The 26926-nt window shown below is 38.6% G+C and overlaps 1 protein-coding gene across 5 annotated transcripts in view; it reads left to right on the forward strand.

The window, feature by feature from the left end:
* The window catches only part of npnta (nephronectin a), a 56751-nt gene that overhangs the window by 8947 nt on the left and 20878 nt on the right, over positions 1–26926 (forward strand). The window contains exons 2-6 of one of the 5 annotated variants that reach the window (XM_087807192.1): positions 6524–6624; positions 10657–10707; positions 13283–13375; positions 20047–20136; positions 24664–24783. In XM_087807192.1, the coding sequence (XP_087663318.1) occupies positions 6524–6624; positions 10657–10707; positions 13283–13375; positions 20047–20136; positions 24664–24783 (455 nt within the window). The remainder of the gene's footprint in view (positions 1–6523; positions 6625–10656; positions 10708–13282; positions 13376–20046; positions 20137–24663; positions 24784–26926) is intronic. The other 4 variants (XM_087807209.1, XM_087807200.1, XM_087807216.1 and 1 more) reach the window with 4 other exon arrangements.

Raw genomic sequence — 26926 nt, forward strand, 5'->3', positions numbered from 1 at the left:
CCCTGATGTTGATTGACTGTGTTAACTTCTTCAGTGAGTTCAAAACAGCCATAGGCGAAGAAACGTGGAAGCGTGATTCCACATGCGTGTGTCGAGAGCTAAAGTGCAAATTGAAATGAATCCAAGCAAACTATCCGATTCACTAATCCTGGAGCTGTGGCGTCTCATGAGAGTCCTGTTTGTTTGTCTCCGCCACTGGCACCAGACGGCAGACCTCCCAGACTCCTCTCAGTTTTCACCCATAATCCTCAGGGAGTCTGAGGGAGTTCACGCTCCACTCCTTTGCTTACAATCTCGCCATCTAAAAAAAAAAATAATAATAAAAATAAAAATGCTAGTTTTAAATTAATTCTCGAGGGCGTTTGAGCCACTTTTTAATTGAACAACATTTTTCAACTGATTTAATTTGGGATGAAACAAGCTTTTGCAAAAATCCCTGATTGACATGTGACGCTGTTGTTTATATATACTATTTCTTCTCCTCGACATGAATCAAAGTGCCGGTGACAAAGTGAACATGTTTTGGAAACCATCTATTTGTTGACAAGGCAATTTAGACAAAGTTATTGGTTCTCTCCCCTGAGGGCAGAACTGTTCCCCCCTGTTCGGCTCAGTGACGGTGTCGTACAGGTTCTGTCCGATGCTGGCGTCATTTCTTTAGAAATGATACTCTTGCTTAAACGATACCAAAACAGTGCTTGAAGGGCAACTTGTTTCAAGTGTTAAAGTCTCTCATCATGACCATGTTTGGAACTTTATATCACTTTATAAAGCTCTCCCCCTCGTCTGAAATCTCGGCGAACGATAGGTTACGAGAGCGGACACGTTAATAATGGCTTCACTCCTCCTTCAGCCAGCTGTAATCACGCTTTGTTTATACAACGATTCCCTTGTGGGTGGGGACTTCCAGGATTACTGACGCGCGGTGACAAACCTCGATGCTTGACAGCAGAGTTGGTCTTTGTTATTTTTCTTTGGTCTATGTTCTTTATCTTTATATTTAGACTTAGATTGTATCATCTTGTTCTTTCGCTTTATTTCTCTTTTTTCTTGTTCTTATTTCATTTTGATTATTTTTTATAAAAAAATGCTGTATTTGCTGTGGACAATTTTGGAAAAAAACAATTTCCCGAAGGAGACCTCCTGATGGATCAATAAAGTTCTACCAAACCTTATGGTAATCAAGATTGAATCTCCAGAAAAACAATTATGTTTTCAGTGGGTGGGGCTTGAGCACATTTTCTAGTTTCAATATGTTTGACTATTACATGTTGAATGTCTGTATTTTAAGTTTTAAACCTAAATAAGTCACAGAAATATCTACACTTTTTTTTGTGCATCTCCGTCAGAACCATTGCTGTTAAACTACAATTTATTGTTATCTATAGATAGTTCTGCTGATACTAATTACTAATCATTCACAGCAGCAATAAAAAGTCAAAACTATATCCTTATATGGTTGGCCTTAGATTATGGTGAATGTTTTTGTTGGTCACCAAGAGGACGATAGCATCCCTCTGGCCAAACTTTAAAATGATGATACGATCACATGGAGGTATTCATTTTCACAAACACAAAAAAGAAATATGCAGAATGTCGTGCAGAGGCTTCTTGGCATCGTTCGGTCGCTGTAGTGACTCATGGTGTTGATGCCACTGCAGCTCCTTCCATGATCTTTGACGAAGGTTCACTCATTAATCGCCGGAGTGACCTTCTGGAAGATCATTTCTTAAAGGCCAGCGCAGACATTTAGAGACGGGGAAGAAATGTCTTCTGATCGCTGACCCAAAAACGTCCGTGTGCGGTAAGATCATCTCGTCGCCGCCACTTTTTATCTGGTGAAAATGGTCAGAGAGTCCCTGACGACAGAAGTAGAAAAACAACAACACCTGTGTCCTCTTGAAGGCTGTGCCAGCCACTGCTGCTGCATCGTTTTACCGCCGGTATAAACTCACTGATCTGTGGCTGACAAGTCTCTGCTACTATTTGATGACCGTCATTTCTGCCTTGTAAAATACAGCTTATTTAAATCTTATTTCATCCAGCTTTTATTTCTGTATTTACGGTGGTTGGAATGTCCAAAACTAATTTGCTGTGTCTTGCCACAGAGTTAAACATTTTTGAATTATACATACAGTATATGTATATGTTTTACTTTATAAAGTTAATTAATGTCTGAGTCTGTACACTTTTTAGCGTTCATAAACCTTCTTTAATAATTTTTAAATTTGTTCTTAAGCTTGTTTAGGGATTCAATTGTTTATTCTTCACCGTTCCCTAAATTAGTTTTAATGTTTGTTCTAAATATTGAAAGTGTAATTTTAAGTTTGCTGCGTGAGTTTGTAAATTTGTTTCAAAATTGTTTTTGCAATTCCCAGCCACCATATTGTTTTTTTGTTTTTTTAAATAGATTAATAACAATATGGTTTTCACTGTGAAATTGGTATCTCTGGGTCTTGTTCACGACTTATGGAAATGAAAATGGATTCATGGGAATTGCAAATCTGGTCCAATAGTTTGAAAATGTGTTAAAAAAAGAAAATATTTTTGTACTTTCCAGCCACCGTATTTTTGGAAAATAATTATGTAAAAACTTTCTCAGGGTATTATTCACGAGTGAGGGAAATGGAAAATTGCAAGACTGTTCAAAAATAGTTTGTGACTTTATTCGAAAAAGCGTTTTGTACTTTCCAGCCACCGTATTTTTTGAACATGAATAAATAAAAACATGGTTTTCAGTTAAAATAGGTATCTCAGGGTCTTGTTCACGAGTGAGATAAAATAAAATAAAATAGATGCATGGACGTGCAACTCTGGTCCAATAGTTTGTAAATTTGTATTTATAAAAATGTTATGTACGGGTCTTGTTCACGAGTGAGAGAAAAGGAAATAGATGCATGGATGGAAATAAAAAATAAATCATGATTAATAGAACCTTAAAGAAAAGAAAAATAACTAAGAAAATGTCAAATTTTAACAGCATGTGTAGTTTTAACTACAACTACAACTATTGTTTGCATTTTTCTTCAGCACTGAAGAGGTTAAAGTTGTTCTGTGGGTCAAAGGTTAGCAATTACTTCACCCTGGGGCCCACACACAGTTTTCACGCTTTCAAGGGCCAAAGTAAGAGTGACTCCGAGCAAACAATAAGAAATGTTATTGTATGAAATTATTAGAAAAATACGATAAAATAGAGTAAATAAAAACGCGACGCTCGTCAACCCTGGTCACCGCTCGTCTCTAACTGGGATGCTTATCTGAGCAGCAGCTCATAAATAATTCACCAGTCAAACGTCTCCTCGTCCACAATTGGCTTAACAAGTCTCACCTGTTTAATCTGAGATTCCAACAGTGTTTGATAACGTGCCCTTTAGCAACAGCTGAACCCCGTCTATAATAGCCCCCCTCCACCTCCGCTGCTCCACTCTTTCCGAGAGATTTTCTGGGATCTGTCACTCTGACTTAGCATCTAGCTTTTCTTGTTTTTTTTGTTTTTTTTCCTTCTTACAGCGAGTTGATTGGCAGCCGCGCTCGGCATTTGCATTTTTCTCGACTTGGCACAGAGACGCACAGATCCCGGCGAACGTCGCGGCATGAATACTCAAAGATCCCTCAAGTTATTTGGTGAAGCGATCTTAACAGTCTAGATGAGGAGTCTTTTTTTTTTTTTTGGTTTCCAGCTGAATAAATTGCATCATCTGTGGGTGCGTGCAACCTCTGGCAGGGAAGGATGTGTCTGGAGGCGACGAGGGTTTTAAACTCTGGTCTTTTCTCTCACAAAGCTGACGAAGAATGCGGCTCAGATTCTTCATCCGTAAAAGGACTTGGTTCCCGCTCCCTCCGCACAAACACGTGGCCAGTATTTCCACTGATATGAGAAAGGTAATCCACAGGAACCGCCGAGAAGCTGTTTCTGGCTCCGACTGCGAGAGGATGTTGTATGAGCAGGAACGTGTTTGTGTTGTTCAAGCAGCTGCAGTCGCTTCCATCTGATGTCAATCCTCTCTTATTCATACACTTTAAATGACAAGTTCAAGCTGCGACTCTCATCAAGTCGGATTCTTTTTCTGACGTGTCGAGTTGTAACGATGACACTTGAGTGGAGGCGATGGATTTATGAAAGGAAAAATATATTTTTAAACATTTTTACAATTGACGTACAGTTTGAATATTTTATTTTTTATCAGAGGGAAAATACCTGCATATGCAGCAGAGTTTGGTTCAAACAAATAAAGCCTGAGAAACAAAACGGATGCTTGTGGCACCAAAAGAAAAAAAAGGCACGTAAAAAGTGCATTCATCCATTCATCCACTTACCCATCCATCTATCTAACATCTATCCATCAATACGTTCACCCATCCATCCATTCCTTTATCCACTCAACCATCCATCTATCAATCTATTCACCCATCCATCCACCCTTTCATCCACTCACCCATCCATCCATCTATTCATCCATCCATCCATCATGCATCCATCCATCCATCCATCCATCCATCCATCCATCCATCCATCCATCCATCCATCCATCCATCCATCCATCCATCCATCCATCCATCCATCCATCCATCCATCCATCCATCCATCCATCCATCCATCCATCCATCCATCCATCCATCCATCCTTTCATCCACTCACCCATCCATCCATCCATCCATCTATTCATCCATCCATCCATCCATGCATCCATCCATCCATCCATCCATCCATCCATCCATCCATCCATCCACTAATCAATCCATTCTTCCACTCATCCATCCTTCCACCCACCCATCCATCCATCTATCCATCTATCCATCCAATAATCCATGCATCCATCCATCCATCCATGCATCCATGCATCCATGCATCCATCCATCCATCCACTAATCAATCCATTCTTCCACTCATCCATCCTTCCACCCACCCATCCATCCATCTATCCATCTATCCATCCAATAATCCATGAATTCTTCCATCCATCCGTCAGTCCGTCCAAATGAATCTGGAAGAACAAGGGTTCCCAGACCAAGTGGGAAACATAATCTCTCCAACGTGTCCTGGGTCTGAGCCAAGTGTCTTCTCTCCGGGTGTAGGAGCAGTGGTTCTACTTTGAGTCTCTCCTGAACGACTGAGCTCATCATCTCACCTCTAAGAAAGAGTCCAGACAGAGAAAAGTCATTGGGATACCTTGATCTTGTTCTCTGGGTCACACCGTTGGTGAACATAGATGAGAGTAGCAACAAAGATCGACGAATAAATGGGTATTTTTTTCTTTTTAACCAAAATCATCTCTCCTTCAACCTGGACATTCCACCTTTTTTTTTTTCAAGGGATCTATTTTTTTTCCCCTGCTCGTCATCACTCTCACCTCCTCTCCCTGATGTGACGACAGACGAGATGTTTTCTCGAGCAGATAAACGTCTCCAAGCACCGAGATAATCTCAGATAATTAAATGGAAAACAGTTGTTGAACGAAGCAACATGGGATATAAAGTCTGGATGAATGCCAGGTGTTTTTGTCGAATCATGTTAAAGTGAATTTACTATCAGGCTGTACCCTATAGTGGTCCTCAACCCTCCTTTCTAGGGACCAGCATTGGTCTACTAAAATATATATTTATTTAGAAAACTGATTTTCTTTAAAATAACATTAAGGTAAGGTAGACTTTATTGATCCCTCAGGAGGTCTCCTTCGGGAAATTGTTTTTTTCCAATAGCCACAGCAAATACAGCAATTTTTCATAAAAAATAAATCAAAATAAAATAAGAACAAGAGAAATAACAAGATGATACAATCTAAGTCTAAAGATAAAGATAAAGAACAAAGATCAAAGAAAAATAAAAAAGACAAAGAATACAAAGACTAACATAGAACAGAACATCATTATACTTTTACTCCACTCCTGCCCCCGAACTCGGAATTGTAAAATTTAATAGCCTGAGGAATGAATGAATCCTTGAGCCTATTTGTTTTGACATTCTGACTCTTGACTAATTAGAATGTAAAACACAAACTCTAGAAGCAAAGCTTCTGCTTAGGGGTCTTTATTCCATATCATTTAAAAGGAGACACACACATACAGAACAACATCATCAGCATACAATCAAATGTACATAGATGCAAATACACAAACATCTCAAGAGATCTTGCTGATTCAGCGTTATGGTGAGATATTTTTAAATTGTTCTTAATTGTAGTTTTGCTGTAGAGTATTAGCTACTGAGCCCACAAAACATGAATCAATTCTTCCCTGCGTGAGCGATGTCGGAGTCTGGACCACGTTTCTAATAATACGATTTTCGGAAGTCGACTCAGCAGGGTCGCGGCGTCGTTTCTCAAGCAACGTCGCTCCAGGTGAGAGTGGAGCGCTGAGACGGCGAGGGAAGAAAAGAATGAGCTCCCTCTGCTCGTCTGAACGAATGACAGCTTCCCCCCTCCAACAGTTGATGTCGACAGCTGGACGAGGGAAACGCTTTGAAGGCTTCTCTTCGTTCATTCATTTTTCATTGACGTGGACTGTTTATGTCGTTCCGGTACAGGTGGCCGCGGCAGATGGCCTCGTCCAACGGTCTGTGTCGGTACGGCGCCAGGGTGGACTGCTGCTGGGGGTGGACCCGGCGATCGTGGGGTCACTGCCAACGTGAGTGCCTATCTGCTTCTGGTTTGGGGGGCTTTTAGCCGGGGTCAAAAGGGGCTTCGTAGGTGAGCTGGTGGAGGTGTGCGAACATACACAATCAAATGATTGTATCAACAAGAGTCAATTTCACTTACAAGGAACATGACCTGCTTAGAATATAGTTCATTTACAAGAGTATCTTTACCCGATACGTGTTTTTACGGGGAGAGCTTTTGTAGCATTTGAAATATGACAGGGTTTAAAGGGACAGTAGGGGGCAGGAAAAGAGCTCAACAAGTATAACCATCTTAACCATAACAACCTCCTTGGTGGAAAGAGCTTCTTCAGGAGATCATTTAAAGCGATTTTGAAAAGATGCAAACATTGCTCTGGCTTTTTAGTGCGGGTGAAGAAGCTGCTTCTCATTTTTTATCTTAAGCCTTTTCCACCGCAGGGTATTCTCTTAAATGTTTGACTCCATCACATTAGTGAGGTTTTGTTTTTCCATTTACGACTGAGAACTAATGTTGCATAACAATAAGAAAAGCAAGAAATTTGACTTGTCTAACACCAAAAAACTTCAGGAACATTAGGAAATAAATCGATCAGTGTAATTGACTTTGAAGTCGTTGAGCGTAAAATAAACTTGATAAATAATGATTTTAATCTTTCTGACTTAAATCTTGTTATGCAATAACTACGTACATTTAGACATTTCATCTTTGGCATCGACTCGTTTGGCTTTGTCTTCATTTCATCTGGCATGAAATAATCCAACACACTGATAGCTCAGTGGCGGCCGAAGGAGAAGCAAATACTGTGAGCACTTTGGCTGATGAATATTTCATAGAAAATTCTCCCTCAGGTGGAAAAGGCCTAAATAAAGGCGGTCTGTCTTGTGCATGTTTTGTTCATCGACATTCACTTGTTTGTTTGATTTCTCTGTTTTATTTGTGATCATCGTTTTTTGTCATCATCTGTACGATATAACTGTCGGTCCATGTTGTCGGAAACATTTCACACACTGCTCGCCGAAAACCTTCCTGAACAACATTGAACACAAACAACCCCAGACCTCGTTCATTTGCAACCCAAATTTCTATTCATGACTCGTTAGAATCCCGATATGCTGATTGAATCCTGACAAACTATGGGGAAAACTGATTATTCTGTTTTTGCTTTAACCTTTAAGAGTCCCAGGTTGCCACATGCTAATAAACACATCGTTATTTTATTTTTCAGGGAATTCATAACATGCAACACAAATACTAAACTTGTAGTAGAAGGTGACTGGTCCATAATTCAACATTAAGAATAGGATGATTATTATAAGGAAGTTATTGCTAATATTGATAGAAAAAAATGAAGATTTTTTTTCTTCACCAAAAAGCAGTGTGTGAATGTTTCCGTGTCTTTTTGGAGTCTTACATGTTCCCTGTTGTTCTGGATTCCTAGTCCATTATCTGTCAAAGTACATTTATCGTAAAATGAGTATTCTATTAAATCTACGCCCTCAAATAAATGAAATGAAAATACTGGAAATTTGATTTGATAAAGTCTGATTTTATTCTTTCTTTTTTTTTTGACGTAGTCACATGTGATCAGTGACTTCATACCAAGAGTTGTCTCATTCAGAATTCCAAAATAAAAGCATTGTTTTCTAATTTGTGGTTTAACACAAACTAAAAATAAAATCTGCTTTCACGGTTTAGGAATTAGCCTCAACACATAGCATCTTTTTTCTTTTCTTGTGATACATTTAGCCTTCAAATTAAATGCATATAATAAAGCATCTTTATCATTCCAACAACAATGTTTGTTTTAAATTCTCTAGTAAAATTAATACATTTAAGCAGACGATGACTGGGAGTAGCCGAAGTGAGGAAACGCATCGATTAAGATCGTCACAGAACATCCATCAGAAATTGTTGACACTTAAAGTTTTCTGCCAATATTAGTTATAATTAACGTTATATTTTAGATGGTTACAAGATCAGTTGATTTAGCTGCAGTTGAATCTCAGATTTCTGGTTAGGTATTAATGATGATGAATTAACTGGATATTAGTCAAACTTTTTTGTTGTTGTTTCATTTTTCAAAAAGTTTTCACTAATGTATCGACATATTTTGTTTCCATATCAACCCATCACTAATCATTTCTTTGCTGGAGTTAGAATAAGTAGTTTTTTTAGGATGAAACCAATGGAGCGTATTTTTCTAAATGCAGTATTTGTTCATCTGAAATCCAGAAGGACGCTGCCTCTTTTCTCTACTCTTCTAGAATCACTCACCGTTAGAAAATGTGTAAATGTGAAGTAAAATGATCCGAACACCTGCACAGATACTTATATTAAGCACTATTTAGTAATATGTCGGATGTAGGTCATGTTGTCGTGCAGTGTCAGGGGAGCCTTAGATCATGTGTTTGTGTTTGGGGTGTCGTTTTCCTTAGTAGATATTTTCCATTTGTGTACTGAAATCGTAAACGCTCCTTTCCTCTGCCTCATTTCCTTTTTTCCCAACGATTACCTCCGCAAATGTCCAAAAGAATGGATACTTGATAGTCCCAGGAGCGCCGCAAAATTACCTTCACGATGTTTGGGTGAATTGCATTCGTTTGCTTTGCTAAAGGTAAAGTTTCCTCTGCGAGAGACCACACATGACTCCCCGGTCTTTGTCAAACCCACAGAGACCAGGATTACGATGGGTTGAGTGGCCTCTTTGTTTCTACAAATAGTTGAGTCGGGATAACGAATCCGTAATTTAAGCCAGCGGGTGAGCGGAGGAGACAGAGAGGTGGAACCCCGGTTTAAGTCGCTCACTTTATCCCGATCATCAGGCGGGTTTATCGTCTTTTCTGCTTTGTTTGACGTGATCACAGCATTGTGAAAATGTGTCTCCCTAATCCCTTGATGAGATTAAACATGCTCTGAAAAGGTTTTTTTCTGAAAAGAAACAAGAAAGTAAAACAGTTATCTCTAGAGTTCATGTGTCAAACACGACAGCCGCCTATCTTTTTTATTTGACGCGGTCTTTTAAAGCGTAAATACATTCTCACTCAGGTTAAATTCCAGTTTAGACAGTAGAAACTGGAGTGTTTGTAGCATGTTAGCCTTTTAGTTTCTACTAGAAACACGCTTAAAATATCGAATTGTTTCGTTTTTCAGGACAATTTCTCATGTCAAGGCTTTATTAGAAGATGGACGTTACAGACGAGCAGTATGGAGGGATTTGGTTTCATTTTTTAGTGGGTTTTTTTTTGGATGGCTCACAACTGACATATGAACATACACCCGTATCTCCAAAAAGAAAAATATTACTCTAATAATGATCCCAACCCTTAGTCGACATGAGGGCGAGTAGAAAATGAAATATGAATTTCTGGTGAAATAGTTCTTTAAACCTTGTAATATCTCAGGTTCAAGAGATACCAAAAACACGTTTGTCTTCAGGCCCCCGAGCACCTTGACCCTGAGATAACACCAGGGTTAAGAATTTAGTTTTGTGATTAATATACTTTTCGGCAAACTCAGAGCAGAACACAGTATTAGTCGAAGTGAACAATAGCTGACCGTGGAGTCTATAATAGAAGTAGATGAAAGGATCTATCGCTCACTCTTTTTCTTCCTCAACACTAAAAGTTAAAAAGTTAAAAAGTTATTCTCCTGCTAACATAAAACTTTATGACATTTCTTGCTGAGAATAAAACCTCCCTTGTCTTGTTTTTTTTAAATGCATGTACAGTCATTTAAAATGGACGAGAATTTAACATATTGAAACCGCTGACTTCACGTAATTTAACACTTTATTTGGAGAAGTATTTGCTGAGCTGTTCGGTCTAATTTTCGATACTATCTCCAGACATAAAAGATCTTCCCCCGCAGCAACGTTTTAATAATTAAAAGCTCAACGCTCTTAAATTTATGTGCATTTTCATCAGGGAACATGTGAGACTCCACTGTGTTTTAAGGTCTGTGCGTCCGGGCATGTGCGTTTTGAACACTGACAGACTAAACTTTGCTTTGCAACCTTTTGTTTTGGCTATTTGTTTTGCAGCTCTCTTCGCCTTAACTCACAGACTAGGCGGGATAAAGTGCCAGCCCCAAGGTTAGCGCCTCATGTTTCTTGATATAATCTTGCTGGACGTGTCTTGCCGGGGGGCACATCCTCTCAATCCAGAGATCACTCACTTATTTATAGTGCCGGGGCCCCCCCGCCTCTTTGTCAGAGAGCCCCCCAGCCCCCTTCGCCGCCACCGTCGACGACACCGTCACGTCTCTGCTTTCAGATCTAAGCCCGGAGCTCAGAGTCGGAGCACGCCGGCAGAGACTTCCACGGCGAGAGTCTATCGGTTGATATTTATCGTCCGTGGAAACTTGGAGCTCACGCCCCGGCTCAGCCCAATAGTAAAGATAATGAAGCCCTCCGCTCCGCGTCCTGACAGAATTAATGAGGCTTTTAATGAAATTTAGTTACACTCGGTTGAGGCTGAGTGCAGTCGACATGCTCAGGGGCAGGGAGCGGCGAGGGAAGGAAGATTCTCGGGCAAACCTCCAGATCGTTGAGTTGGTTATTATTAGACCTTTTTTTTTTTTTTTTTTTTTAAGTCTAAAAAAAATGCCCCAAAGACATCGACAATAATAATAAGCATCATTGAGTTAAACCAGGTGGACAGACTGAGCGACTCCTGCCTGTCCTGACCTGCTTGAAGAATGAAGAGTGGTTTCTAGTATCCACACGTATTAAACATTTGTGATTCAGAGAATTGCAATTTTCGTAGAAGGAAAGTGCACTCGCTTATATAACCAATAGCAAGTTGCCAACTTTGTTCTGTCTAGAAATCTTTTGAACCTTAAATACTGTGATAAAAGATAACCAAAAATATTACAAATGTGAAAACTTAAACATTTATTTTTTATTGTACACTGTCATCTCCATTAATCGCATGAATGAACAGTTCAGCTGTATATGTTTCAGGAGCTAAAGTACCCGACGTTTTCCGGCTATTTTCTATCAGATACAAAACCCCCAGAACTAATTAAAATGAAAAATGCAAAGGCCATGTTATATGAATATTTTATGTCCCTTTTACATACTCGCAAGAGATCGCAACAGATTCTGAAAAACATTTGAACTTGCTTGATATTTAAGCAACAGAGCTCCAAAATCTTAAAACCTTATTTGGACTGAGATAAAGAAAAGTAGCCCCTTACAAAAAAAGAAAAAAGAAATTCGGGCTTTGTCCAGACACTGAGCAGCTCATGTAGGTCATCTTTGTAGACATAATTAGAAATATTCATCATAATCTTTAAGCTAACCAAAATCTCCATTCCACCAGGGAATCTGTGAGTTACTCAGATGTGGACTTACTAACTTTTCTCCTACTAGCTCGTACTCCCGACTCAGCATGTTGCCAAATACCGCTGTCTTGTCAAAAGCTTCCCCTGGGCAAGTAAGACGTCCATCAGTCCAAGAACGTGACTCTCGTTCCACTCCTGTGTGTTGTTGTGCATCAGTCAAAACGTGTTTTGTTTTTTTCTTCTGTAATTAATCATTCATAGTTAAAAGTCCCTCCCTATCACCAAAGATCAGTGGCAGTAAGTAGTGTTACAGAACACGCTTGCACAACACGCCTATTAGCAACAAGGAAGCTATTTTAGCTTGTGTTGCAGCTCTCGCCACCACAGCGAGTGACTAAACCTTCAAAGGATCCGTGGACCTAGATCAAGGGTCTCAGACTCAAGTGGGTTTGGTGGGGGGCGGGTTCTAGAGGTACATTCTTGTCGAGACTTGGCCAATAGTCGGGGGATCTGAATTTGTGGATCAGCCATCTGTTCCTGAATATTAACTAGGGGTGTGTATCGGCAAGAATCCGGCGATGCGATAGTATCATGATACAGGGTCAATGATTCAATATGCTTTGATGCTGTAGTAACAAGTATATATGTGTAGTATTGTCGAGTACTTAACTCTGGGGTTACAGAATCTACAGACCACATGACTGTTGACAAAGTCGTAACTGCTTTCATTTTGTTTTGAAACCAAAAAATCAGCTATACAAGCTGCTGGACTTGACTGTATCCTCTCGTCCTCAGTCATCGCCAAACTCTCACGGGATTCTTATTTATCCGAAAAGGACATCCAGTGCCCGGAAGATTAATAGCAATGAAAAAACATCTGAATATTTGCATGTAAATTGTATTAAAATATAGAATAATTTTAGTTATTGAAGTTTAAACCAGGAAATATATTAATATTTTTATTTTAATGCTTTTAAATATTGATACAGTATAATGGAAAATAATTTCGCAATATATCGCCATGTCAATATTTTCCCTTAGACACCTATTAATAACATTTATTTGAAATTAATTGAGAACATTATTTCTTTTGAGTTATTTTTTAGACAGAAAGAGAAAACAAAACTTCGGGCAACAACAACCAACTTTCTCACGAGTAGATCTGAAGGTTTTCGACGGAGTGAACTCGGCCCGTCGGTGACGTGCAGAGCCACAGATAATATTGTGTCCCCGGTGGATTCTTCGTCCTTCTGTCGGGGATGTGAAAATGTGAAGCGGACATATTTACAGCCGAAGGGTTGAGGGAAGTCAAGAATCTGGAGGATTAAATGCTTTGTCGTTTTGATCCGCTTCTCTGAGCTGATCCATCTCTTCCTGCACAGCTGCATGCCAGCCCGGATGTAAACATGGCGACTGTGTGGGACCCAATAAATGCAAGTGTCACGCCGGATTCACGGGGAAGACGTGCAACCAAGGTGAGTTCAACGCTTCCGTGAATTACCTGGAGTGTTCCTGTACACACTGTAGAACTAGCAACAGTATCACATGAAGCGTGTTTTGGAGAACCAGAGCCAGATTCACTGAACAGCCGGTACAGTTGGTGAGTCAGAGCGAGGGGTGACCAGCTGAACTCGATATATCATGAAGTTCATTTTTTCCAGAACCAATGCTACCATAGAAAATCTTACTTTTCAACATGTTTTCCTCCTTTTTTGGTGCTAATATACAAGTCTTTATGATAAAATGCGTAGCCTCGAGGAGTCAAGGAGTCTAACAACAAAGATAATTGCTCAGATTATTTCAGTATCTTTATTATTGCTGAAGGGAATCTTCTCAAAGCCACAACTTCATGAAGAAATAGAAGCTGTTGCTTTAGGTTTACTTAGAAGTATAATATACTTAGCAACAGTTAAAATCAATATAATGGTGATTAAGATTTAAAGTCAAAATCTACATTTCACTCATTTATGTCGACTATGTTTGGGATTATTTTAAGAGTAATCTGTATTTTTTTTAATGTAGCGACTGGAGCTCAGTCTCCTTCATCTATGTCCAAAAATACACTTAAAAAGATACAAATAACTCCATATTGCTCGTCTTTAACGTCCATCTTGTATTGAAGCCTGGACATGAGAAATTGTTCTGAAAAATACCAAACATGTCAATGTTTTAAGACTTTGTTGTAGCCGAAGCTAACATGCTATTGCTCCCAGTGTAGACGGTAGACACTGGGAGTACTCGCGATATATTCAATAAAGTTACACAAGGTTTGATGGTTTTCTATTCTTTAGCAATGTTTTCGGGCATCATTGAATCCCAGTTAGGAACACATTGATATCAAAGAAATCCTGTAACTATACAGATCTCTACTTATTTGTGGCCAAAAAGACAAAAGTACACTGACAAACAACATCCTGACGCTTTTTATGGAAGTCTATCAGTACCATCAGAATATTGAATGATGCATTAAAAATGTTAAATGTTGAAACTTGGATTTTGTACTTTTTTCAATAATAAAATTCAACAACTTGTATATTAAATATACACATTTGTGATTTTAATTAATTTAAAAAATGCATGATGCTTTTTTTTCACATGGAGTTTGATATTATAATTCCAATAATTCCCAATCATTTTTCTAAATTCAATATTTTTTGTATTTGTTGCCTTTTAAATTTAATTATATAAAAAAAAATTGTTTCAATAGTTCCAAAAAGTTTAAACTGAATCAAGAGGTTCCAAATTAAATAATATTGAATTCTAATGGTTTATTTTTAATTTAAAAAGTAATTAATTCATATTGAAAATACTAAATGTATTTTAATTGTTCAAATAAAAATAAGAACATTTGAATAAAAAAAATAAAAAAAATTCAAAGTTTAAAACAACATTTCAATAAAAACGATAAAAGTTTCAATATTTGTAACGATAAATTAAGCCGTTCAATATTTCTGATGCATATACTTTCATCTTTCTTTTGTTTACATCTTCTGCTTTGTTTCTGCTTGAATAAGCACTAAGCTAACGGTGCTTCAAAACTCTTCTCGTGGACGTCCTCTTGCTCTAGTTAAGGCTTTTATTCTCACTGACAAATTGTGGTCGTTGAAGGGGAGTTGAAAATCACCGGTTCAGCCCAAAATCGTCCGAGGCGTCAAAGTGCTGTTGAAAGATCCCTGTTGTTCTGCTTCTCCTCCAGGCCAGATAACATCTACATTTCTGACCCCAGATAACCCCCGTCTGGACCAGTGTCTTTGTGCGTCCCCGCTTTTTTCATTCATAGAAGGATCCAAAGTGTTGGAAAAAAAAAAAAAAGGTTGTCAGCTTCCTCTTTAGCTCAAGCCTGATGGGAAGCCGGTGGAACTGGCACCTTAAGACCGGAACGGGATAGTGTGTAATTAAAAAACAAGAGAGGGGAGACCAGGGAGGGAGGGGGAAGGAGGAGGTGTTGAAATCCTTTCTGGAATGTTTTTGAATGATTCATTTTGCGTCCTGGGCGAAGAAAAGGTGTCTCCCTCTCTACCTCCACTTTGTCTCAATCTGCCCACGAATGTGTTGAGAATGATCTCCGAGAACCTCTGACCTTGACAGAATAATCTGATGCAGATCATCTCGAACGTCTCCTGCTGTGACTGGATGTAATAGAGGAGAACACAATTGGATTATGAGATGTTGAATCATTTGAAATCCACAATTTTCTTTTCTTCAGTGAACGATTGGTCGTGTGTCGTTTATCTTGCTCTGACCCCGATGGTGCTGAAGGCAAAGCTGTCGCCATGACGGATGCACAATCTGATTTGTAATTGAGTTTAACGGGCAGGTATATTACCACGTATTTAATGAATATAAATCTGTTCAATGACACGCAGACGGACGCGATCCTGTCGGTAAGTGGGAGGCGAAGACAGATGCTTGTGAGCTGCAGGGGTTGGAGTTTAACACCTTGCGCGGCGCCAAAACAAAAGCGGCGCCAAACGCACTCCTAACCTTTTTCGTTTTCGTCAGATTAACACCTGTTGAGATGAGAAGCACATCTGTTTTAAATCCCGGCCGCAGCTCTTTTTAGGAAAATAAACTAGACAAAAAACACTTGAAAATAAAAGTTCTCATCAAATACCTGACAAGTTTTGATTGAAAGAGCCTCACACTCAAGAACTCGTACATCACGACCCTCTGACCAATATTATAAAAATATCAAAAAATATATCTGTTAGCTGTTTTTTTATTGATATGACATGAAAAAAAAGATCCTCATAGCTTTTCTTTTACAGGTATTTTGAATATGTTTTAAGTTGAATACTAAAGAATGTAGTTGATTTTAATATAATATACTTTTTTTAAATTAATATTATCTTTTTTTTTATAATTAAATAATTAAAACTAAAAAAGTGCAATTTATGGTTCTTGATGCTCACTCTCAGTGCAGTAACTAATAAATATGTCCAAATATAATGTTTAATGTGCATTAAATGTGTGTATTACTATAGTTGAATGTGTTTATTACTCCCTACCCCTTACCTCTGCACTTGTGCACTGTGTTTTTATACTTCTGACTATTGGTGAATTTGCATTGTGTTTTTTTTTTGTGTAACATTCAGTAATAGTTTATTATTATTATTATTATTGTTGTAGTAGTAGCAGTAGTAGTAGTAGTAGTCCTGGTCTTGGTCGTGGTCAACGTGTTTGCGGTTGCGGTATGTTGCACTTTATTTTTAATCATATTTGTGTTTAGGTTCAATATTTGTATTATTTCTGTTCTGTGAACTTGTTTTAACAAACACATTTCCCCACTGTGGGACAGATATATTATCTTATCTTATTTATGGAATATTACCCACTTATAGAGAATAAAAAAAAAAAGAAGGTAAGACAAACTTTTAGTCCTTTCTTTTAACATCAGTATTGGATGTTTTTTTTTTCCATTGTTGACATTAATCATCTCTGTTTCTCATATTATCTTAATCACTGGCATCTTAGCGGTCGCACTGAATATGAATCTACTCTGTGCACAAACATTGGGTTGTGATATTGATTGTGTTTTTAACAAACACACACACTCTCCCAACCCATAACCAGATTGGACATCTGCGCTGATGCTGTTGAATGATCTCCTGCAGCACAAAAATAAAGTCATTACAGTGATAAACTGTGGCACAATTTCCAGTCACGCTCGCTCCGTCAATCCAAACATCTAGATAATGTGAGTAATGTAATTGAAATGAGCTGTAATTAACCTGCTGCTGAAGCACCTTTGAAGGATCTTCCACATCACACAGCAGTCACAACTTGTTTATTCTCGTCTGTTCTGTGTGTCAGCGAGAAATCATTACGACCAATGATGGATCTTCCTTCGTCTTTGGGTGTGTGAGGTCCGGCTGTTTGGGATTTGAACCACAATTTCACTAAGAATGTCTCAAACCTATGGTCTCGATTTGGTACTTTTTTTTAGAGAGATTCAACATTAACAGATATTAAAGGTAATCTCCCGTGAAGGAATCTTCAAGTTAAAAGAAAAAAGTGGTGGATTATCTCAGGAAAGGTAGCAAAAACATTGACAAATCATCGATTAACATTTAGGAAAACATTACAAGACTTGTAATGACTTGTATTTTGTCCACAAATAAACAAAAGAGTTTATTGTGTAAAACAGAACAGCCCGGTACGCACAAAAGCGTGGGCAGCACTTTATTCAGCATGCGCTATACAAATAAAAATTACTTACTTACTTACAAATACAATTCACAGAAAAACAAAACATCTCAAGGCATTCCACATTTAATGTGTTCATTTAAGTGTGTCTTAAATATATGTTGGACTGTATTGTATCATCAGTGTGTGTCTGTTTGTACAAAACTCTCTTTTCATTGAAATATTTACATTAGAAAATGTGCTTGCGCAACAATCAACATCATAACATTCACTCTGCTGTGATTGGTCAAGTGTCGAAGTTTGTCACCTCGTGCCTTCTGCCAGTCGCAGAAGTCTCCACCTCCAAGGGACTCGTTGTATGAACAAAGCGGGGCGTGATTGCAGATGGCTGAAATGAGGAGTGAAGCCATTATTACATCATAATGGACTCCACTCTCGTAATCATATTTTATTGTTATACTTGTTAAATCAACTTTGTGTGTTTTTTTTGTTCTTTTACTAACAATTAACATCCAAATATTCTGAGCTTTTCTTTATTTCAGTTTTACAATTAAACCTCCAAGCTTTTAGATGGCAGCAGTCATTAAGTCTGAGGCTAAAGGAATGAAATCCTGCGTGATTCTGGTGATGACTGAGGACAAGAGGATACAGCCGACTCATTTTATATCTGATTTTTGGACATATTTTGGCTTTCATTCCCATCAATTCAAGCAAGAGAGATTGGAAATGTACAATATGTCTCTAAAAAACAGTGTCAATTTATTGAAATATATGGAATTGTACCGTGAGATGAATATATTGCATCGAATCGCATTTTACCGCACTGTTGACATTTAAGAAAATTAATATTAGATAGAGAGTTTCATTTATTACTTTAAGTGCGACTTGCCTCTAAAAAATACTATAGACATTCAAGGAAAATATAACAGAAGTATGTGTAACACAACAATTTTACAAAGATAAGGCGGATAGTTCTTCAAAGAGCAACTTTTCTGTGAGTGTAAAGCAATTCATCAGAGGGAGAACAATGGAGTGCAGTGTTTTAATAAGGTTTATTCCCATGAAGAGGAAACTATCTTGGGTACTTTTCTGCTCAGATAAGGATGAACTGCAACACAAACAATAGTGTCTCGGACAGTTGTGAAGGCAGCGGATTCAGAAACGAGGGTCTCTATTAACCTTTTCTCAGGCTTTTGACGAAGGTTATCTTTGACGCTTCGACCTTTTCACACTTTAATTCTCCATGAGTTTTGATGATGATGCGATCTGACGCGTTTCTACCAGAACAAACAGTTAACAAATGTCATCATGATGAGACCTTCAGAAACGCACAAAAGCTTAATAGTGTAACGAAAACTTCTTGATGGATTTTCAAATGAGGCATGTTTTAGTATTGCCTATTTTTTTGTAACCAGATGTTTTATTCCCTGGTTTCTATTAATTCAGACCAAAAAAGAACACAGCAATGTTCTCCCCCTGCTGGTGGAAACTAAAGGAAAACACTTGTAAACAAAACAGAATAAATTTTAAGGTGTTTTTTTGAAGGTCCATGCATTGATCCAACAAGTCTTTGAGACGTAGCCTGGCTGAGAACGAATCTTAAGTGCTGGTGGTGTTTTATAGCGAGTGGCGATCTAGTTGTTCAGATTTTTTTAATTGAATGTTCGTAGACGTCTCACAAAGGGGTTTGATTATAATCATTATTTCGCTTCATATTTTTTTTCTCCTTTCGATTGATATTCATGCACATGGAGCAGTGATTGTATGTCTTTTCTTAAAGTACAGGTTAGGAGCCTTTTGTGTGCAGTTGGTGACTCAAATGGATCTGGGCAGCAGCGTTTTTGTAGGTGATTTAGGACGTCAAGACGGAGCATGATCCGAAAGTAACGTTTCTTTTATTGGCAGTTTGCACTGAATAATGGATCTCGACTGAACGGGGGACTGTCGCAGTTAAGTCTTGTTCCTACTTAGCCACAGTATGGGGTCTAGTAGGGACATGTTGACCTTCATTCCGGCATCTCGCTCGGTGGTATATTATCTCAGAAAAGGTAGAAAAAACAACTCGTCCTTCAATTCTTTCAATTCTTCTGGCACGTTCTTTGGTTGAAAAGAGAATGCTATGTCTTAAAGTGATAGTTCGCCCAAGATTGTTAAACTTCAACACCGTGCTCCGGGCTGGCCTCCACAAATCTCTCTTCTCCAGGGGAAATAGAACCATGACCTAAAACGTTCTTCCGACCGATCCAACCCTCAAGAGTGCACGGGATTTGAGATTTGAGATGATCAGCTCTTGACTGACCCTCACAAGTGTAATCCTCCTTAGATCCTAATGTTCCTCTTTTCAGGACTGTGATGTCATCACATGTGTTCTAATCCATCCGTGGTGTTTGTCTATTCTTTCTCTTTCTCGACTACTTTTGTTTCCACTATCCGAGTCAAACCACCTTCTACCCCCCTCTCCAAATCCCCACTTTATTTAATCCGCCTTTGTTCCAAGAAGCTCTGGACCGTTTGTTCTCACAACTGTGGGTCACTCGCTTCCCTCTATTTCGTCCAGTGGACCAGCAACCAACGAGCGGAGTATCTGAGGGTGAGATTTTTCCTTTGACCGTCTTTCAGATTCACTTTTCTTGGCTCGAGCATGGCGCTGCATGGTCCGTCCAGAGTGTTGTCCTTCCTGCCTTGTCTGAAACCACGTTCCACGTTCTGAACGCACCACAAAGGGACTTCCTTGTTACCTCAAAGATCATCCTTCAGAACACGTTCTTCTCTGTCAGAGCCAAGACTAAAGTTCTAGGAAAAAAACAGCGAAAAAAAAGCCACTAATCTCTCAGTGATTGAGGCGTGATTGGAATGCAGTCTCAGTGGAGCTGACCAGATAAATTACTTGACTTTGCATCACTTCAGATGTGTCTGAGCGGTGGTTCTAGCTAACGGGCAGCCCCCCGGAGCGACTCTTTACCTTGGCGAATAGCAGTGAACGCAGTAGTCCTGAGGCCATGTGATGAGTTCTCGCTCGTATTTCTTCCACTGTCTCTTTGACTTTTCTGTATCCGCACAAGAAGCTGGTAGCGGCTTGTCTGGCATGTGCCGCTCTTTTCTATCCTCCTCTTTGTTCCCAAACATCTGTGGAACTCATTCAAATCTATGCATGTTTCCTTCGGAGCAGCAGGAAAGTGAATGTGTTTCTGCCACAGCGACGAGCCTCACCATAGACTGCAATTAGCACGAGGACCTTTGATAAGACCAAGAGCCAGCGGATAAAAAAGAGTCGACGCTACTAATGAGGAAAAGCCGAACGGATGTATGTCAGGGAACCATGGGAATGATGTAGAGAACATTTTAATTATCAAGGAAGAATAGGATCATTACAATGGCGTTGTTGAAATGTCCTTCGAGACGTTTTGTCGATAGTTTTGACTCGAAAGAAAAAGGGGTTGGTGTTGTGTTCTGGGGGTGTGTATTGGCAAGAATCTGGTGACACGATACAGGGATACAATAGGATTTATTTATTATTATATTATTATTTATTATTTGCAGTTGCAGAATTTACAGACCACATGACTCTTGACGAAGTCGTAACTGCTTTCATATGGTTTGAAACCAAAATATGTTCAAACATCAGCTTGAAAAGCTGCTGGAGTCGAATGTATCCTCTCGTCCTCAGTCATTTCACGAGTCTTCAGGGTTTCATTGTTCATTTAGGACAAAAATGACTGATGCCATCTAGAAGCCGATTTATTTTAGTTTATAGTTTATTTTTAATATAAAAAAGGAACAATTGGTGTCAACATTTGGATTTTAAATGTAAATAAACATAACATCAATAAACTGTATATACATTTGTATTGCAAACACACTTTATTGAACTGTAACAAATAAAAGGTTGGTTTGATGATTTTGAAGCGAAAAAATAAAATATTTTCCTTGTTTTTAGTATATTGTAAAAATTGATAGTGTTGCAGAACAACGATCCAATAATCCAATAAAAGATATTATGAAATATCGCTGTATCTACATTTTCTAACACCCCAATTGTGTTTGCCACTCTGCAGTGCGTATTGAGTTAGTTTGGATTTTTTTTTTCTATTAATAAATTTACTCGAACATTTTTTCAATTTTAATCCAATGGAGACACGGGGCAAAGAGGTCAGAACTTCCTCAGAGTCCAGGAGGCATCCTTAAAAGGAGCCTGAGTCTCCTTAACTAGTTCTTCCCATGTGGAGAAGCAGACGATTTACTGAAACCAATGGCATTTTCACAATATTCATTACACTTGGATAATGGAACGGAGAAATTCTCTTCCCATTGTCATCATAGTGGTCACAATTTCTGAAGTAGAGAACATGTAGTCCTTATTCTCCTAAAGTAATCTCTGATATTGAGTTCAAGTAACCTCCCAAAAAAAACTCGTACTCAATTTGATGGTTCGTAATCGTGACAACTCTTGTAACCAAGATACAAGAAACCATTTTGTAGTGCAGGTTTATTTTTATTTATTTCCTTTATTATGCTAATGGGCCCAGACCACCCAGGGTTTCTAGTCAAGATCATGCTTTTAAGCTTATTTATCACTAAACATAATTATCTGAGATCCAATCGTTTTCAAATAAAAAGTAAATTCATGTCATTATTAAAAGTATAACCTTGATTAAAAATTCAATTTTCTGCTTCGTATACATTGAATATACTGTATATAATAGTTCTTTAATGATTAATATCGCTTTTTCTGTCTCTGTTCCACCTCGTAACACACTTTTATTTTGTTAAATAAGATAATTTAAGCTAGTGATGGTCTGATGAAGCTTCATGAAGCAGTGTCATTATGTTCAGAGTCCACTAGATGGCGGTCTCTGCAATATTTTCCTATGTTTTGAACAACTGTTCATCATTTTTGAACTGAGCGCCACTGCTTCATGAAGCTTCATCAGACCATCACTAGTTTAGCCTTCAACCTACAAGCCCCGTAACACATCACAGACAAGGAAACCATAACGTGGTGTTAGTCTCTATAGAATGTCTCTAAAATAGACTTAAATTCGACCAAAAACATCCATTTGAACGTGCCCTTAAATGACCCTCCACCCACCATCCCTGAGAACAGACGCCGCTGCTAATTGAGCCTCATAAGCAGAGCCGAAGTAAACACCAGAGAAAAGAAGGTGTGATGGAAGCGTGATAGTAAACATAACATTTGTTAGTAATGAGGCAGATTCTCAAGAGCCGTCTGATTGTTTACGGCTATAAGCGGGAGCGCGTCCTGAGAGTACACATCTACACGTTAATGATGCTGCAGTCTTCTTAAAATGGCAGCGTTAGATAAGAGAGACGCGGATCAGCACACCAACCTTCAAGGGATAGTCTTTTTCACCCTCGTGTCGACTCAAAGTTGGGATTATTTTAAGAAGAATCTGTTCCTTTTTAGAGTCGTAGGGAAAAATAATTATGTTCATATGACGTTCCCGAAGTTCACTAACTTTTTGTCGTTCTGAGATTTGGTGGTCCTTCTTTAGATGTCCTGGAAAGCAAGTCATGGGTCGATGAAAAAAAACAACAACTTGTCATCCAAATACCTCAAAACTTCTGGTCTGTAACGCCCTCTCGTAATCACACCCAGGGAATAGAAACTGTTGGTCTATATAGTGTGTATTTTTTAACATTGTTTGTGTAGCATGTTAGCCTTTTAGCTTCTGTTACAAACGCGCTTCATTTTCAGAACAATTCCCAATGTTGAGGCTTCAATACATCAATACAAATTGGTATTTGGATTTTTTTGGGTTATTTTGGACGAGGAAGACGAATAAATATTTGTCTATACCTAATCCCAACTCTTAATCGACATAAGTGCGAGTAAAAAACGTGAATTTTGGGTGAACTAGCCCTTAAACTCTACAGCAGTACAGATCATTAGAAACATTTCAATCAGGTGTTCATAAGTAGTGATGGTGAAGCTTCATGTGTCATTATGTTCAGAGTTTTTTTAAGCCTGTTTGAAGAAATCACAACTTTTGTTTAAAAAAAAAAACATGTTTGTTTGAATTTAAAGTAAATATCTTTTGTTTAAAAAGTCTATTGTTCTGAAACAAAGTCAATACAAAGATGTTTTCCCCTCACTTGCCACTTTCTTCAGCATTAACACGATTTTAAAACTCAAATAAGATCATTCATTTTATGAAGCTTAATTCATCATCCTGTTAAAAAGAAAAGATCATATTTCTCGTCTAGAATACATTCTCGTACAATACCAATACCAAAGGATAAATGTCTTTTTAAAAACGTTTTTCGACCAGGCTTTTTTTTTTTTCTTTCAAGGTATCTCCATTCACTTCTCTTACAATCCTTTGCAAATACCAGGACCGTCGGACGCAAAGACATTTTTCTTCTCGGGCAGAACTTTAGAAATTTCAATTGAAAAGACGCGGAAGAGAAGAGTTCAAGGCTTCAACCTTTGAATTCCAAAATAAATGGTTGACACTCTCAAGGCCATTTGAAGAGTCGGTGAAAACTGAACGTCTAAATATCGGACTCAAGAGCTCAAACCCTGATGGGAGCCCAGGGATGGTCATTTGATGGTTCTTGAAATCCCCTTAATCCTCCTGCAAATCTATTCAACTGTTGCCTAAGTTTGTCTTTGCTCCGCGTCGGTGTTAGACGAAGAAGCGCTGACGACGGCGTGTCACGCTGATGTTTCTATAACCATGTTTTGAACGTACGACGACACTAATTCCTTAACCTCGTGTAACTCTTGAGATAAATGTGCGGCGAGAGCCTCCTGACAATGTTGTGAGTCAGAGAGGATAATAGTACCTTTCCTCACATGCAGGTAATGGCTGAGTTGACAGTTGACACAGGCTTCCTGGGGAAGGGGGGTGGGTTTTTTGCGGGCCTGCCAGAACATTTCCCAGCTTTCAAGACAACGCTTCCAGCACCAGCCTTCCCTGAAAAAAACACTAAACTTAAACACAGGGAGCCGTCGCGAACCCTCTTAAATCCTGGGGCGTGGTCGCACATGAGTGACCTCTTCGCCCCCCGGACCTCTGGCCTGCTCACCTCTGAGTACCGGGGCCCCTTTGCGTCTGTCATCCGGACCACTCATGTCTCGCTCTTGTGTCCGCAGATCTCAATGAGTGCGGGCTGAAGCCACGGCCCTGTAAACACAGGTGCATGAACACCTACGGCAGCTTCAAGTGCTACTGCCTCAATGGCTTCATGCAGCTGCCTGACGGGACGTGTGGAAGTGAGTTGCATGACACACACACACACACTCACACACACACACACTAAGACAAAAACAACTTCACATTTTACGAGCAGAAGTGTGTAAACTACTTTACCACTACAAGTATATACAAGTGGCCCGGAGTAGTTTGATGTGATTATAGCTGTGGATTCTGTTTAAAAATACACACATATATATATATATATATATATATATAAGTAGTAACACATTTCTAGGTGGTAGAAAACTACTTTATTTTTATTTTATTTTTCAGCTGGTGTGGTGAAACAGTTTTGCAATTTTAAACGTTCTACCTGTAGGATTCTGTAGATAAGCAAACTGCAGTGATAGATTTAAACTTGAACAACATATTTAGAATAATACACTTTAATAATATAGTTTTTTTCACCCAATTATCCAGTTTCTAAACTAAAATTGACACTAAACGCTTTTACTCATGCTTTAGACTAGTGATGGTCTGTTGAAGCTTCATGAAGCAGTGTCATTATTTTTAGAGTCCACTAGATGGCGGTCTCTGCACTATTTTCCTTTGTTTTAAACAACTGTTCTAATGAAACATCACATTTTAAACTGATGGCGCCACCTACTGACCTCTAAAAAACATGACAATGCTTCATCAGCACATCACTAGTTTACACCAGGGGGCGCCGATCTCTTCTCTGCATCATGAACTGCTTTAAAGTTGGCATTATTGTCCTCAGACAAAAACATAAAATAACAATACCAAAAAAAACAAAACAACAAACACTAAGTACATGAAAAATACATCTTACCATAACACTGAATCTGTTTCCCTTGAAGAGATTGTGGTTTTTAAACACTGTTCAAACAGAGATAATCAACACAACAGAATTCAAACAATGGATATTTCTCTCTTTGTGAGGCTGGTACCTGTCGACGGCCCGGTGGTTGGGAACCACTTGTGTAGGAAAGGAAAAGGAAAGGAAAAAAAAAAAAAATAGAGGCAATAGTATTTTTCAACTGTATTCCTCCAAAATAATAAGAATAGGCAACTGATTTGATAGATTTAAACCCAAACAACATTTTAATAATACTACACTGAAGTTTTTCAAGATTCTCAACTAACTTTGATTCATGGTTTAGACCAGCAAACAAAAACAAACAACAAAAAATAATACAAAATTATCATCAAAAGACGTTGAATCAGCAAGAGTTCTGGACTCCTGTGTCTACATTTTCACTAGTTTACAGACTTATTGTTTGAGTGAACTTGAATCAACCATCTTGTTGTATCAAGATTCGAAGGCTGGTGTTAGTTTTGTATTTTTTGACCTCAAAAACTTTCTTTTTTTTACATTATTCCCTTATCATTTCCATTCTTCATAATCACTAGTGATGTGCTGGTGAAGCTTCATGAAACAGTGTCATGTTGCTCAGAGGTCAGTAGGTGGCGCCATCAGTTTAAAAATCATGTGTCATTAGAAGAGTTGTTCAAAACAAAGGGAAATAGTGCAGAGACCGCCATCTAGTGGACTCTGAAAAATAATGACACCGCTTCATGAAGCTTCATCAAACCATCTCTTATAATCACATATTGTATTATTATAACTAAAGGCCTGTATCACTATTGACTTGTGATCCCAAAAATCGGTTCTGTGTTTCGGTGCAAGTGATGGGTCGATTAAGCTTCGCAAAGCATCTTCTTTATCACCATGGATTCATTCAAAAAAGTTACTAGAAGCCAAAATTAGACGATAAAGAGTGCCATCTAGTGGCCTCTGACGATATGGACGATGCTTCATGAAGCTTCATTAAGCCATCACTACTTTCAGTTTCTGATTTCTGGATCGGATGAAAGGGGAGTTACAGTTATTCAAAATAACAAATCAAATTAGTGGCAACAATGTCTCATTGATGCTATATTTGGAGTCATTTTAAATAGTTTTCCCGACGTTCTGCTTGTAGCAACAGTTCTGCTCGAGAAAATATCAACCCGGTGATCGTGCAGGTTTTAAAAGCCGCCCGAGGGGTTTCGCGGAACAAAAGTGGGTGTCTGTGCATGTCTCACCCTCGCTCACCTCGCGAGATAACTGTTTCCACTTGGACCCACACCCCACGTATTAATTACTTCTCCCTTTATCCGGAGAAAATTACCAGCGCCAGCCCCCCTCGTGTCTTA

The sequence above is a fragment of the Callionymus lyra genome, chromosome 1 (genome assembly GCF_982586985.1).
Source record: "Callionymus lyra chromosome 1, fCalLyr1.hap1.1, whole genome shotgun sequence".
Lineage (NCBI taxonomy): Eukaryota > Metazoa > Chordata > Actinopteri > Syngnathiformes > Callionymidae > Callionymus > Callionymus lyra.